Here is a 16,217-nt window from a genome sequence, read left to right as displayed (position 1 = left end):
TGTTGCTATGAATACAAACTAATTATTAAACACTGACCTTGTCATTTGTAAAATAAAGGAGGAAAACAGTGAAAATTATAAATAAGACTTTTGCAAAACCCTACATAAAAAAGTTGTATTTGATGAGTTTTATTACGTGGTAAAATTAACACACGTATTTCTGATACACCCTGTATAATATGTGTAGGAAATAGTATTTTTTGTCATTTTTGTTATTTGTTAATATTAAAGTTGAAACTGAAAGTTTGGGATTTAAAAAAACAACAATGAATTTTCTGGTCACGTTTCGAGATTTTGTTATACAGTCTGATTTAAAAGTAATGCACAAACTTCATTTCTTACTATCAGTCATCTTTTTAAAAAAAATGTGAGCAGGTCGATTTTATTTTTTTAAATGCTAAATTTTGACACCATATTTACATTTATAGCGTCATCCGTTTTTAAGTAATATCGTGTTTTTTAATTTTTTTAAATGTCAACCTCGATGTCTACAGAGATTTTTTATTACTGTTTTAAATAGTACACATGGTAAGTATAAAAAAACTCAAAACAATATCCCAAAGAAATTAAAAAAATTAAAAATTATAATAAAAAGATTTTAATTTTATTAATTTTTTTTTCTTGTTACCGTAAAGATAAAGTGTGTACTTATTAACGAAAATAGTGAACAAAAATGTCAGTTGTCATTTAAAAATTAAAAATGACTTTAGAACTCAAACTTTCCCGAAAAAGTCATCATTTTTTTTGTTAAATTAAAATTTAAAAAATAATACAGAAAACAATATTGACAATTAAATATAATGAGCTTTATCTTTTTGTTCTTGATTTATTTCATAAGCGGCAATTGTTTTTTTACAATTTTATGTATAACTATAAAACAAAGCAAAAACGAAAAAATAAAGCTCTTTTTGTAATACTTTCAATAATTTTTTATAATTCTTTTGTTTTATTTTTGATTTTTTTTAATCTCTTCTTTGATTTTTTTTTTAAATTATTGTATACTTACAAGAAAGATAAAAATATGTATTATCTAATAAAATACGAATTAAAAATATCATGTCAAAAAAAGTAAAAATGACGTCAGAAATGTAATTATAATGTCAGAATGCTAAATAAAATCGACCTAGTTCAGGACTTTTTTTAAAAGTAATTCATAACAATGATGTGAATTTTGTGCGTTACTTTTGGTTCAGTCTGTATAATATTTTGCCAGTAAAAAATTTAATTTAAAATACGCGCAGTATTTTATTAAAAATTGTTCAAGTGCCCAATAGAAAAATCGTATATTTACAGTAACTAGTTTCACTTTGCACAGTAAAAATAAACGTTCAATATAATTTAAATGAAACTGGCTTAAAATCAAAGATTACTTACTGAGCTTTTAAATTTTAAAAATAAATCATCTCTAACTCAAAAACAAATAGAATATTTTTTAAGTTGATATAATTTGATAAGGATTTTCAACATCTTTCCAAAAATATTTCAAACAGTATAGAAGGTGTCATTAAAAATTTGAAAACAAGGGTAAGTAGCGGCAAATAGACGAATTTAAAATGTAGCTAATGTTAGTTTTGATTTTTTTGCAATACTAATCGACCTGTTTTTACTTGGAAATACATTTAGTTGAAATAAAAGTTACTTAGACTGTTAAATTTTGAAATGAATGCCCTGTATATATTTACTTGCATTTATTATTTCTGCTGTACTTTTATTATTTTTTTACTGTGTATTTATTTTGTACCGTACAAAATTTACAGAACTTAAAGTATCAAAGATTTCAAATCGAAATCCGTTCAGAATATTTACGAACTCAGCTTGCATTGTTGGCACATTTTACTCGACGCAAACTTTAATCGAAGATTTCAACTAAAACCTGTCATTTTATAATTCCGCTATAAGAGCGCAATAAATAAGTGATGATTCAATGCCATCTTCAGATTTTTATGCCATTTTTAAAATGTCAAGAATAACCATTCTTTATCATCGTAATATGTCAATGCTGTTGCATTGATTCCTCGTTAAATAAAATGCCAGATTAGTTATTTTAGCTATTTCTATATTATTATTGCCATTTTCGATCTACTTTCATTAGCGCTGTAATGAAGGCTGGCTCCAACATTTTTCCGCTGGAATATGTGGAATGTAGAATTCTTTGAAAGAAAGTCAGTTTTTTGTTCCATTTTGAAATCACGGGTTTGAAATGCACTTCATGAAATACCTGTACGAATGTTTACTTTTCCGCCTACATTTCGGTTTGATGTTGAAGCTCTCAGGTTATGGGTCGTCGTTAAAATGCCAAAATAGTGCTTCCGTAAATATTTAAGTGATAAAACAATGTTTAGTTGATAGTGCACGTTTAATAAAAACAGTGTTGTGATGATCGGATTAAACGTGGATTAGTTGTTGGAAATATGATTATTCAGAGGGATCAGGAGGATATCATGGAGACTATCACTGACGAGGAGACATTGGAGGAATGCAACGGTAAATATTCGCAGCTAACGAAGGCAAATTCGGAATTATATGAGTGAATGGTTTTATTGTCGCGTCGAAATTCCCTATTAGGGAGTTATTTTGAGCATCCGAAAGAGCTTTGATTTTCCCAGACATTGGGTGGGATTGAGTTGCTTTGATTTTCCTTGTTAATTTAATTATAATAGTTTGGCTGAGTTTTCGGACGATAAGTGCAATTTTTCGAATTCCTTTCAAACGACACTAACGGTGCTTTAATTAAGGCGGCTGTATTCATTTCAGAACTCGTTTTCGAATCAAGATTGATTTAAACGCTTGCATGACTGATCTAATTTAACAAATTAATAATTAATAACGCGGAATGAATACTGCCTTTCTCTGTTTGTCACATACGACATGGTGTTTCAATAATTTTGGGACTTGCTTGTGTAACTGTTTTGTTTTTGTTTGACGATTTGTTAACAGAAAGAATTCACACTTTTGGGACTACACATCGGAATAAATTACACAAATTTTATTAGGTTCTGTCCACTTATGTAAATTGAACAACCTTGTTAATTAAAAACTAAACAGATTAACTGTGCGGTAAATTATTAAAATGAGTTATTCTCCGCATTAAAACACTGCATTTCATTTTTGTTATTATTTGCATGTTTGGTAACTAGACATTACCTAATTTTTTAATTCTTTCGCTATTGTGTTTTGCTATCACGCACTAATTTATGTCGGTATTATTTAATTTAACTTTAACGTCAATTGTATGAACAAACTGCAAGAATGGGTGTTAAAAAGCAAAAAATGACTCATCATGATATTTACAAGCGACAAATTGTTTTCGCTGCTTAAAAATACATTTTTGGTAATTTAAAAACGCGGTAATTTCTTGTAAATGCAGTCATAAATTTACAATTTACACGTAAATTTTGTCATTTGGGAAATTACTGAACTAGACATGATGACCCAAAATTGACACGTGTTTATTATTTCGTGCTAGTGCACCGTGTATAAAAAATCTCATTACCTACTACACTAAAACTGTTTAATTAACGCAAACACTCTTTCTAATTAAAACAGAAATAAAAATTCAATACTGAGTTGCTAATTAAGGTGCGTCTCACTTGTGAATTATTTTTATTGCTATTCCATAAATATCTATAATAATTGTAAAAATTGAAGTATACGCAATATTTTGTCGAATTAAAACACAAATAAAAATTAAAACATCAAGTATTTAGTAATTTGCATTCTTCAATTAAGTTTGAAACATTGAAAAAATAAGAAAAACATTGTAACCATTATCAAAAACAAACATCACTGTTCTTTTCGCATTGTTTTGTTTACACACACTTTCAATCTAATTCCGCAAAAATTGACTCATATGTAAGTCAATATTTATTTTACAAAGAAAATCGTTTAGTTAATAGGTAGCGACCGTGTTTTCATTAAAATTGTTACATTTAGGTACTTTGTGTTTGTGTACAAAAAAACGAATGTTTATTCGTTTAATTATTTTCAAGTTCTGGTTCTACTTTTATTTTAATTTTTGTAGTAACTTCATATATTCTTCCAACTAAAACAGGTCATAATACAAATAATAAATGAAAATCTTCTTGTTACAGTTCAAGACATCCAAGATCAATTGGGGTTTTCCGGTCTTAAAAAAGATTTCTAAAAGGCTTCGACCACATTTTAGAGACAAATTTTAAATATGAATAATAGAAGTAATGAAACTACTATATCCAATAGATATTGGATATTATACAGGGTCGCTAAAAAATATGAATACAGTTAAATATTATAAAAACTGTTCATCAAAACTACGGATTTCTAAAGGTTAGGATATAAACCAATGTATTCCGTCTTCGATAGTTCCGTTAGTATCGCTAGAGAGCGCAGTTCCTTTACTGTCTAAGTTTTCAGAGCAATAAATCTGAAAAAAGCAGAGAGAGCATTAAATTTTCAGTAGTAAGACATAAACATAGTGCAAAAAATTTTGCATTCTGTCCCATATTTTTCAAAACGCGGCGAATACGATTACACATGCAAGAAAAATGTTAGGACGAAAATTGTTGAGAATTAAATTTCCTCAGAGTCCTTCAAAGACGCTCAACCGGTGGATTTGCTTCATTTTGTTGGTGGTCAGTATTGGAAAGTTAATTTATACTTAAACCGTTAAGATAGAAATATAGTGTGGCAATTTTTTTTGTAAAAAATTTAATTCTTTAAAACCTTGTTCCTTACACTTTTCTTGTATCTTCAAACGTATTCGCAACGTTTGCAAAAATATAAGGTGGAACGCAAATTGATAATTCTAAGTAACGATACTTTGCATATTTATCAAAACGCTGGGAATATGGTTGAAGACATAAAAAAGTGTAAGAAACATAGTTGTAGAGAATTAAATTTCCTATAAATAGTCTGCTAAGATACCATATTTCTATCTTCTACAGATCAGGTATAAATTAACTTTACGTTACTTGACCACCGGTAAATTAAATGAAACGAATTCGTCACTTCAGCGTCTTTGAACGTCTTTGGGGCCTAAGCCGTTGAAGATAAACATATGGTCTTGCAGACTTGTTTAAAGAAAATTGTATTCTTTACAAATTTCTCACTAACATTTTTCTTGTATCTTTAATCGTATTTACAGTGTCTTGAAAAGTACGGGACAAAGCACAAATTTTAAATTTTAAACAATTTGTTACTCATGTTTCTCATGCTTGAAAGCATTTAAATTTTATTGTCTCAGATGTTTACCAGATTTCTTTCTCTATTTGTCCTGGAACTACAAGGCTTAAATTAAACTTTTTTTTTTTGAATGGCAATAAGGGTCAAACCTAATATTTTTAAGAAATTTTTATGATGTAACTGTGTATACCATGTATACTTTATTTAACAAAATATCAAACTATTATACTTTTGTTAGTTTTGGAATTGTTATCTTTAGTTAACCTTAGCTCCTTGCGTCTGAACTTTAACCGAAAAATAAGTAAAAGTATTAATAATATAGTGGCGGTCAGCTCGATTTGCGTGTGCGTCATCAATTTCATTTTTTCATTACCAACACAAAAAAAATATCAAAAACAATGTAAATTTAAACAACTAAGGGGTATCTAAGGGTGGTATCCTTGAACATTAATTTACATGTGCACTTCGACAACACCGTCAAGTGTCACGAATTTGTCAACCTGACATTGACAGTAAATTATAGTCGTTGTCGCATGGTTGTCGAAAGTGTTATCGGTGTTAATCGCAAGTATTTTCCGTTCGTTTTTGATTCTGCGTTTATTAGTTCTTGTTTTGTGAATCTGTATTTTTTGTAACAACTCATAATTTAAACACCTTTGTAACCTCAAAAAATATTTGACAGTTTGTCACCGCTTTGACCCTGCTATGTAAACGTAATGACAGAAATGTCAGATGACGCACACGCAAATGGAGCTGAGCCCTACCATAACAATAATAATTATTAAAATAACATTTTTAACTGAAAAGGACACATTTCAATAAAAAAACATATTTAGCTGTATACAGCGTGTTAGGGTATGGTTTAGCAAAATTTTAAAGGTATAGAAAGAGAATAGCAAAATTTATGTAAATCAAAAATGCATAGATTTTCTAAAAAATCGTTTTGAAATTAAAGTCCTAAATTTTGAGAACCGCTAAACTAGATTTATAAAAATTAGCGTAAATTTTAATATTATTGACAAAACAGCAAAGGTAAATGAACTTGATCCACTTTTTATTCTTCTATTTCAATTTGTATTTTGTTATTAAATATTACGAAAAAAAAACAATTTTTTTTTGACAGGACAGGGATTAGAATCTTCTACACAAATGAACATGTTAGCCATAATTTAGAAAAATTCTTAGAACGGCCAAAAATCAACTGCTAATAAACCACTATAAACCTCACAGTGGCTCTCAACAGGTGGGTTAATAAAAATTTCTGAAGAAAGTACGCACTTTTTGGAAATATGATATAAAGGGTTTTAACTCGTCTGACAAATTCACATACGGATTATTGCTAAGCCATTCCTTAACACCCTGTATAGATATTAGCGACTAGCGACCTGTATATTAACATTGTAAACTGTGAAGTAGTCCAGTAATTACGAATAAATTTTCAATCGGACAATTTTTCTTGGGGCAACTTTTCTATTCTGGATTATTCGTAGCTCACAAGTATTTTGATAAATTTGGAAGTTGCAATTATTGTGATCACAAAAAAAGTTGTGAGCTGTTTGCTGGCGGGTCCGCCTATTTCTCGACGCGTTGAAACACCGTAGAAAATTTGTGACCCGGAATAGTAAACTCTTTCTTCCGCTTTGTGAATATTTACTTTTATTGGCAATGCCTTTCGTGCAAATAGGATAACCCGCGGCGAGTTATTCTGAGCTGTTTCATCTCGGAAACCCCATATTGACAATTGTAGACATTTGTTATAGCAACTATAACCCTGTTTTAGTGGCGCAATTGAATTTTCCGCTTTGTATAGCGTTCATAATTTTATTATTAATTGTTTCTCTTTGATGTAATTTCGCCACAAAAAACCGGTGCCGGAGTCTTGCTCCAAAACGGTCAATTTGTGTGGCGGTGTACAGCAAGCAATGGCACATTTAATTAAAGACACATTAATCTTCCTTTGGCCAAAATTAATAGGTTTTGATACCAGTTAATTACCATGTTTATTAAAGCAATTTCGGGTGGCTTTTAACCTGCTTTTTTACCGTACAGCCCACCAACCAACGAATAAAGTTGTTCGGTTTTAATTTTTGCAAAAATTCAACTTGCCGCAAGCACAAATTACTCGTGTCTCAAACATGCATAATGCATAGAATTACCATAAATAAAGAATTTATTAAATAAATACTATCAAATTATGTCTGCATCGGACGATAATTCCAAATTATTAGCAAAATTGTTGTTTGTGGGCAGCTTAACCCAATAAAATAAGTTTTGAAACCAGTTCGCCTGCTTTTCAAACGCTCATAAATCATTCCTGTGATATGAGCGACAATTTTTGTCAAATAAACAGTAATCGATACGAATCGTAAATTATTTTTTAATTACTTATTTCGAAGCCGTTTGAAACATAAGGTGTGTGGATGCGTGGGATGATTACACCAACACGTTTAAATTTAATTATCCAAGGTGCTAATGCAACACTACCAACTATTATCCCGGCTGTCCAAATTTGCGTCTAGCTATTGATAGTAATCGAAGGCTGTTGACAGGTTCAATTTTCCATATTTTATAATCTCCTGGTTCAGTTTATCGCGTAACGACGTGCATTAAGCATTAATTATTACTGTTCTTTTGAATTTATACGAAGTGAGTCTATTAAAGTATCTTTCACTATAATATCTCAAAGAATAATAGCCGCACCGAATTCAGTGTTTGCAATTCGGTGCGTAATAAATACTTATTGTTTTTCTTTATGTAAATGCAATCAAATTTTGGTTTGAGATTAACTTGCCATTTGTCAAATCATTTTTAATGTTTAATGTCGAAATAGTTTAATTCATATTTAAATTTGAACTTTGCATGCTTTCTGTAATCCGACTCGGCCGATTTATAGAAGCGTCATTAATTTAATCTGCAATTAAATCACGTGATCCCGTGACCAAATTCAAGCAATTTCGTTGGTTCATTACCGTTAACTTTTAGCAACGAATTAAATTTTAATAGAGCTTTCTATAAACCGGCCCTAAGAACATTAGGTAGGTAATATTAATTAATCCAAAGTTTATGTTATTCTAAAACAATGATACTTAAATGATGTTTTCGAACAAAATAAATTTTGATTAATTTAATTAATATTTTTTTTGGATTTAGCGACATTTTTTACGGGTTTTTATAATTTTTTTAAGCATTAATTGTTCTCAGATGACTCATTTAATTAATTTGAATTATAAGAAAAAAAATTGAAAAAACTGACAGGCATAGTGAAAAATGCTAAGTACAAGGTGTGTTAAGTTGATTTTCATCTAGTTAACTTTCAAAATTATTTACATGTAAATTGGATTGTGCCGCTTTACTCAAATGAATTCGCTATCAATAAATTCAAAACTGTTAGATGCAAAATTCACAAATTATCAATTAAGTACATTTAAAAGTTTCGTTAAAAAACAACTACAATGTTACACTGTGCAAGAAAACACTTATTGTCAAAACTTATTTCCGAATTCGAGACAGTTTAATAAATAAAGAATTCGACGTCTGAATGCCTGTCGTTAGTTTTATAAAGCAGTAATTCTGATTTTACATGAGAAATTCACAGGCAGCTGGCTGAAAATCATTTTAACACACCTCGTATTTAATTAGAAACGCTGAATTCTGTGCATTGGTAGTTTTTGAGATACTAGAGTAAAAATGTACTTTTGATAGACTCACCCTGTGTTGTGACTCTGCCAATAATTTATTTTCAATCTGTTGATTAAATCACAAGCAACACATAAAATCAATATCTTTGTTATGGGTCATTTTCCAAAAACATTCTCGAACTTTTTTTTAAATAACAATTAACATTTTTGTTTGCTGTTTAGAATTGTATAGGTACACTTTCATCTTTGTGGGAAGTATAAAAAGAGACAATAAAAAAATTAAAAAAGAAGAAAGAAAAATTTTTATACGAAGAGCTTTTACTTTCTATTCTTGCCTTTTTTATATAGGGTGATTGTTTTTTGTTTATTTTTTTGTATGTAAGTTTCATATTTAATAATTTCATTAATTTAATTTCATATTTAAGTTTCATTATTTAAAAAATATATAAAACATTTGTCTATATAAAATAAGGTAAGAACAAAAAAATTAAGCTTATTGTGTGTAAATATCATTAATTTTTTATTATATTATATTTCTTTTTATTTTTAATTATATTTAATTTTTTTATTATTTCCAAAAAGTTAAATGATGTGGACCTAACGAAAACACTAAATAAAAATGTCTCTGTTAATTAAAGTATATTAGTGGTTGCATTCTAAGTTAAACAAGCTCATTATTTTATGTGAATCTCTTTATTCTTTGGATATTAGGCTGACTTAATTTTTTTTAGGGATCTAACTGTTTAGCTATGGGTTTTAATTTCTTTTTATAAGTTCTCCACTGTCCTATTTTCGACTTGTTGGAGTTAATTACTGTAATCGAATAAAAAACATGTTGATGGTCACATTTAACGCTCAGACAAATTATTCATGTCAGCCCTTGACTTTCAAAAATAATTAATGCCAAACTACGTGACTTTGATGATAGAAAAGTGCCAATTCTTGTTCAAAAACGATAGTAAGTATTCACTTAACCTAGATTAAAAAAATCTATTTTTCTTTAACAGCTTTTACGGCAACATATTAACGCCATGTTTATGTTTTTATTAGATTAAACCTGTGTCTACCTCCAACTTATAAAAGCATACGTAAACTAAATATTGCATAAAGCAACCAGCAACTAGCACATAATCACATTTGGTGCACACTGGCTTGCTCTTAGTCTATTTTAAAATATTCTTGAATGTTTATCACTCATCGATCACATCAACATGAAGCATTGAAGACAAACACCTGTAGTGACATACATCCACACGCCAGTGATTTAGAACACCTTAAGAATTAATTCCATGGCATATGCAGGGCGTCTCAGCCTTTTTTTTGTCATTTTATACAGGCTGTCCCAGCAAGTTGTAAAGGTCCATTATTAATTTTTAAATAATTCAAAAATATTTTTTTACAAAAGCGCTAGATACTAATTAGTCTTTTAGATGCGAAAATAAAAAAATTAGGGTGTTTTGTTTAAAATTTTTAAATTAGTCAACTTGCAACAAACTTTTTCATTTTTTATCGTCTTGAGTGCATTGAATTAAGAACATTATGTCCTTAAACTATTAACTTTCTTCTTTAAAGTGATGTAAGACTTACTTTTCTAGGACTCTAGTTTTTATGTAATACACTTTTAAAAAAAAACATGTTTTCGTCAAAAAAATCAAAGTATTTTAAAGACTAAGGGCCGGTTTACAGAAAACGAAATTAAGATTTCATTCAAAATTAAACTAATTCCAATTAAGTTGCCGTTTAAAATGCATGAACAAATTAATGTTCTGTAAACCGACTCTAACCATTTAGCAAAATCGACCAATAACAATTTAACTCAGAAACATTACTGTAAAAAAATTCATCTAAAAATGCAAAAAATATAGGATCTTCCATTCAAAAAAACATAACAGTTTGTATTGTACCTAATTTCTGAAACATCTGTAAACTTGAAAATACTTTTAGGTAAGTCAGGGAGATTGTATCTAGGGTTTTGTAAAAAAAAGGGTTATTTTCTAACATTTAAGATCAATAATGGACTTTTCCTACGCACTGGGACAGCTTTTATACAGGTGTCCTGCGAGGTAGTGCAGATATGCATTTAAAATAAAGTGACCCATATTTTTTTAAACGTTTTATTATGGAATTATTAGCGTCCAAATGCTACCACAAAAATACAAATTATATTTTTTATCTTTAAAACTACTCTATTACTTATCCAATTTTTATAAAATTTGGTATACAGTCGTTTGTCACAGATGATCACTTAATACTGCAATTTGAAAGGTTGGGGAACATTGTTTATGAGGGCTTTGGGGGTCCCCTTAACAACAATTATTTTATAAAACAATTATTTTATAACTTTATAGCACAAATTAATTTGCCTTTTTTGTAACTTGAGTTTGACAGCCTATTGCATTTAGAAACTTTTATGCTCCTTGTAATTTTTTTGTTAAGTATACCGTTTTCGAGTAAAATAATAATATGTGAAAATAAGCAATCGGTTTAGTGTAAAAACACTATGAGGTATGATGTATATGACTGCATATTTTCACAAATTACAAAATTACAAAATTTACAAGAGACATAAAAGTTTCTTAATTGAGTGGGCTTTCAAATGCTAGTAATACCAAAGACAAAGAGATAATTTATGCCAAGGGGGCCCTCGCAGCCCCCTCTGACAAGTTCCACATCCTTATAATTTACACTATGGACTGTATATCAAATTTTATAAAAGTTGGTTGTAATTTTAAAGATAAAAAATATAAACTGTATTTTTAGGTAATTTTTGGGGGCCAATAATTACATAATAAAACGTTTTTAGAAAATATTAAAAAATATGGGTTACTTTATCTTTAATGGTTAAGCTGTGGTTAGGATATGTGCACTACCTCGCGAGCCATTCTGTATAGCTTTGAAGACTCGTATTAGTGAAACTGTAGAGATTTAAGTGTGTTATAAAAGTGGTCGACCACCTCTTGATAATAACCGCAGGTTAATATTTTCGTCGATAATAGCCGAGCTGATTGATAGGAGAATAACCCTAAACCGTATATTGGAGAATGCTTTCATTAAAGCGTTCACCTCGCGATAAAAACGCGTGCATTTCTATCACCAAAAACAGAATTTCTATTGTTCACTGAACGTGAATTGAATTCATTTACCGCTTTAATTACGTCTTTCTGTGACAAAAGCTAACAACTCTGTAACAAAGGTGGAGAGAGAATGGAAATGGATAAAAAATCGCTTGTGTGTTGTGCTTTATGCAGACGCGTGCAGGTGTGAAAGATTTGCATTTTGGTTGTGCAATCAAAGTATAAACGGACCGAAATTTCACAGCTTCGATGAGGTCCTGGTTCATTTTTCCTCGAGCTAATGTCAATAGCAGACTCCCATTCCTCTTACTTTTGCTCGAAGGGATAAGACTGGAATTCCTTTCGCAGACAATAATCAAAATAAAAAACTTGAACGAGTAAATAGAAATGGAAATATTCCAAGGGTCGCTCAGCGGGAGAATCAATGAATGTGTGTGTACATAATATTTCTGAGCTATGAATTGTGGTCTTTGATAAATATGTATATCTTTTGTTGTGTGTAGACACGACCTATGCCTTTAAAAATAGGTGGTTTCCGAGCGGTTTCGTTCTTCTTGAGGTCAATTAGATCAAGTCGAGTTTAGCGTTTCAAAGTGAAGTAAATTAAAAGTTACCGGCTTGCAAACGATATCATGACACCCCATGTGATTATATTTTAAGAAAATTATAAAAAGTTTCATTAGAACTTACAAGTGATACGAAGGGGTTAAATTACTTGTTACAATATGTTTGGAAGTTTACGGTTTTAATTTTGTGCACTTTGTGAAAACTTGACTTTTACCTGATACTTGCTGAACTTTAGTAATTATAATGTAAGGCTTCAGCTTTCATCTAGAGCAGAGATAATTATTTGGTAAAAAAATGTAGATATACGTTATTGTACGATAATATATTTCTTCTTGGTGGTAACATTAATTATCGCCAGTTCATTCTAAGTTTCTGGCTAATTGAAGGCAATGAAGCATAGTATCGTAGTGACCACAAATTGATATTTGTTGCCTCAGGCTTATTCCTGATTTTCGGTTAAGTGCCAAGTTTGTTTATTTTCCTTGAGTTAACATTCTGTGCAGCACTCCTTAAATGAGTTTACATTTTTGCAATTCAATTCATGAAAAACATGAGCTTAAAAATAATTTTGGATTTTGAAAACAATAGTTTTCATTTTCCTCATAAATGATGTGCATTGAGCAAAACCTCCTCAATTGGCTTTGGCTTTTTTCATCTCAACCAAGCTCTGAAGAGATCGGTTGTATGGCTGCAGAAACGTCAAAAACACTCCCTTAGTGGAAACCTCTAATCCCAACCAACTAGCGTTTATTTCAATAAGATCTCATTAATTTCCATTGTAGTATTATCAGGTAAAGTTCTAATACCATAAGCTGCGTTGATTAACTTGTCGCTCACTAAATTAAAATTGCAAACATGACACAAAATAAATATTCATGTCATGAGATCTGCTTACATTTGGAAACTCCCTTTGCGTGAATTATTATTCTTATTATTTTTTGAGTAATTGGTCGTCTCAGTAATACAAACTTTGGTCGTGCAATGGCCCGACATAAAGGGGCAACCGCTGGCTGATAGCCAAGGGTTATTCAGGCGATGTGTATGTTAACTCGACAATGTACTTATTTCGTGGTATTTTGAGGTAAGGAAGTAAATTGAAGTTGCTAAAAATAGAAGCAATTTTTCTAGACGTCTCGGAAATTATTGTCGAGATTATTCAGATTAGAAGTGATTGTTAGGAGAAAAACTATTCTAAATCTAGACTTAAGGATACACAGTCAGTCACGTAAACACTCAGCTAAAGAATAAGTTCAGAAACAAATTATTTCTTATTATTTATGTATTAATGAGACACAATGTGAAAAGTGAACAGTCATCTCCAGTTACAAAATTAATTTGACACACAATCTAACAAAAGTGCTAACAATGAATCATACAAATTAAAAGGTTACACTGCAAAATTCAGTTTTTCAATTGTAAAGAAGAATTTTATTATGAATTTGACTAACCTACAGAAAAAAGACAAATTTTTAATCAACTTTGATACACCATCTCTATTGTATCAGCTAATATAAGCATTTGGTCTTAGCAAGCAACCAAGTCAATAGGATTAGATGTTAATTTATAAATGTAATATCAAGGGGATTAAATATAAATACCAATATCAATTAGTAGGTGAAGGTGATGAGCCAAATACACCTGTCAACACCTGTAAAGTAAAACAAAAACCAACCGATTTTTAGGTTGTTATGCGTGTATACCTACCTATTGCTGTTTCAAAACTATAAAAAAGCCAACGTCGCATTTTACCAAATTATTTTTTTAAATAAAAAATTTATTTTTTTTAAATTTAATTTAATTTGTTTTAATGTAAAATACTTATTTTACTTCTCTCATCAAAACTATAAATGACATTAACTATTAATTTTTTGAAGTGCATATAATAATTTATTTTAACAACTAATTTTGAAAGTAAATGCAACGTTGGCGTTTACATAGTTTTGAAACAGCTAATACTTATATTTACGACATAAGTGCGATACCTATAAGTCCATTTTTCTAAAAAGAAGCTACTATGGGAAGTCTTATTTTGTCTGTTCTCTGCCCAGGCATTCTTCTTATCAATGTAAAATTAGAAATAAAATGTTTCTTTATTTTTAAATGAAAATTATAAGTCTATACCTACACAAGAATATATACTATGTTCTATACATAAATACATAACGTTTTAAAATATTTATCACTAGGCCGGTTTACACAAAGTTCTAGTCGCAATTTTTTAACTGGCAATTACGTAAACGTTTGTCAATGCAAAATAAATGGGAACTTAATTTTAGGGTTGCCACCTGTCCGGTTTTCACCCGAACAGTCCGGGTATCAGACGAGATGTCCGGTGTTCGGATCACATGTTAAATCGGACAATAATTGTCCAGTTTTCTTATAGTACCTAATTTAAATTTTGTTGTGTGGTTCTAAAATTAAAACTACCGAAAAATTTTGGAAATTTTACGATAGAGCGATCTGTAAATATCATCTGTAAATATTTTGATTTTGAAGCTTGCTTTTTAATGTTTTGAACGATTTTCTTTAAAAAAAATTGAAAAATGAAAAATGTATAGGTACCTGTACAACTTCTGAAAATTGATCTACAAATTTTGTGGAATGAATTCATTCTATAGATAAAGAATTTACATTTTTCAACGTGTTGCCGGATATACAGACTGATCCAGAAATACTGAGTCTGTTGGCAACACATTTGAGAGTATTTGTGCTCGTAATTTGCAACACTGTAACCGAATTCGATTTCTCTTGACAATTATTTGACGTACAACCCCACAAGAATGTTAAATTGTTAACTGGAAGAGTACTCCATTGGTATCCTTAAAAATTTAAGTCCAGTGTTGCCAACAGACTCAGTATTTCTGGATCAGTATGTAGTTTTGTCAAAAAATAGATATGGGTTGGGAGCTTAAATTTTTTTGTTTTCCACATTCAATGATTACATTTGTGGATGTACATTGATTTTAGAATACTTATTTTTTTATTGCTTTTTGTCATATTTCTTATAGTGTTACTAATACATGTACTTAGTAATGCTTAGTAAGCATTGCTTTATTTAAGGCCGCCCCGAAAACTGTCAAAATCAAACTGTCAAATCACAGAAATATGTGTTTCTACACTTTTTACTTTTATACATATCTCAAAATCGACAACAATTTTCAACCGGGAACCATTGTGGCGCCTCCACCGGCAAATAAATTTTGAAAGCGGTAAGTTTGAAAAAATCTCATTCTCAAAGAAATTTTTCTAAAGGTTGTTTTTTCCTTGCTATTGCTAGTATCGGCTTCAATTTTTGCATGCTTATTTACAGTGATGTTGTGCATGAATGGTGTATTTTTTTCTGATCTGTGCAGTATCTTGCGTTGGGCACCCAAGTCTCAGATCAGCAGACCATGAAAATGGATTCAATACTAAATAAAAAATGTGTAATACGAAATTTATTTTTCTTACATTAAGTAAAAAATTTAAGCAGTACAAACGAATTTATAAATTAAACTGTATACTAATGTTGTTATTATTTTAATTATTTTGGTGTCCAGGATTGAAAAACAATTTAGATGGCAATCCTAAAGCTATCTTTTAACTGGTTGTTTCACTCAGGTAAAATGTATCAGGGCTGTCGAAAGGATTATAATACATAATACATGTGATTTTTTAAAATTTTGATCTAGTTTTCCATGACAGTTTCGCGAATAATGAAATAAAGAATTGCGAAATTAACTTCAGCATCGCTTTATCTGTCAATATGTCCAAAATGTTCATCGAAGAACATAAAAAA

At 30.0% G+C, this 16,217-nt stretch overlaps 1 protein-coding gene across 7 annotated transcripts in view; it reads left to right on the top strand.

Moving 5' to 3' along the window:
• Window positions 1-16,217, top strand: part of Pde8 (Phosphodiesterase 8) — a 94,395-nt gene that overhangs the window by 23,886 nt on the left and 54,292 nt on the right. Inside the window, exon 2 of one of the 7 annotated variants that reach the window (XM_064355333.1) lies at window positions 2,274-2,484. The exons of 4 other annotated variants lie outside the window; for them this stretch is intronic. In XM_064355333.1, coding sequence (XP_064211403.1) covers window positions 2,412-2,484 — 73 coding nt within the window. In that variant the 5' untranslated portion in view covers window positions 2,274-2,411. Of the gene's footprint in view, window positions 1-2,136; window positions 2,485-16,217 lie in introns of those variants that run through there. 2 more of the 7 variants (XM_064355332.1, XM_008198061.3) reach the window with 2 other exon arrangements.

The sequence above is a fragment of the Tribolium castaneum genome, chromosome 3, assembly GCF_031307605.1.
Source record: "Tribolium castaneum strain GA2 chromosome 3, icTriCast1.1, whole genome shotgun sequence".
NCBI lineage: Eukaryota > Metazoa > Arthropoda > Insecta > Coleoptera > Tenebrionidae > Tribolium > Tribolium castaneum.
Note: the sequence above shows the minus strand (reverse complement) of the source record. Positions and strands in the feature narration are given on the sequence as shown.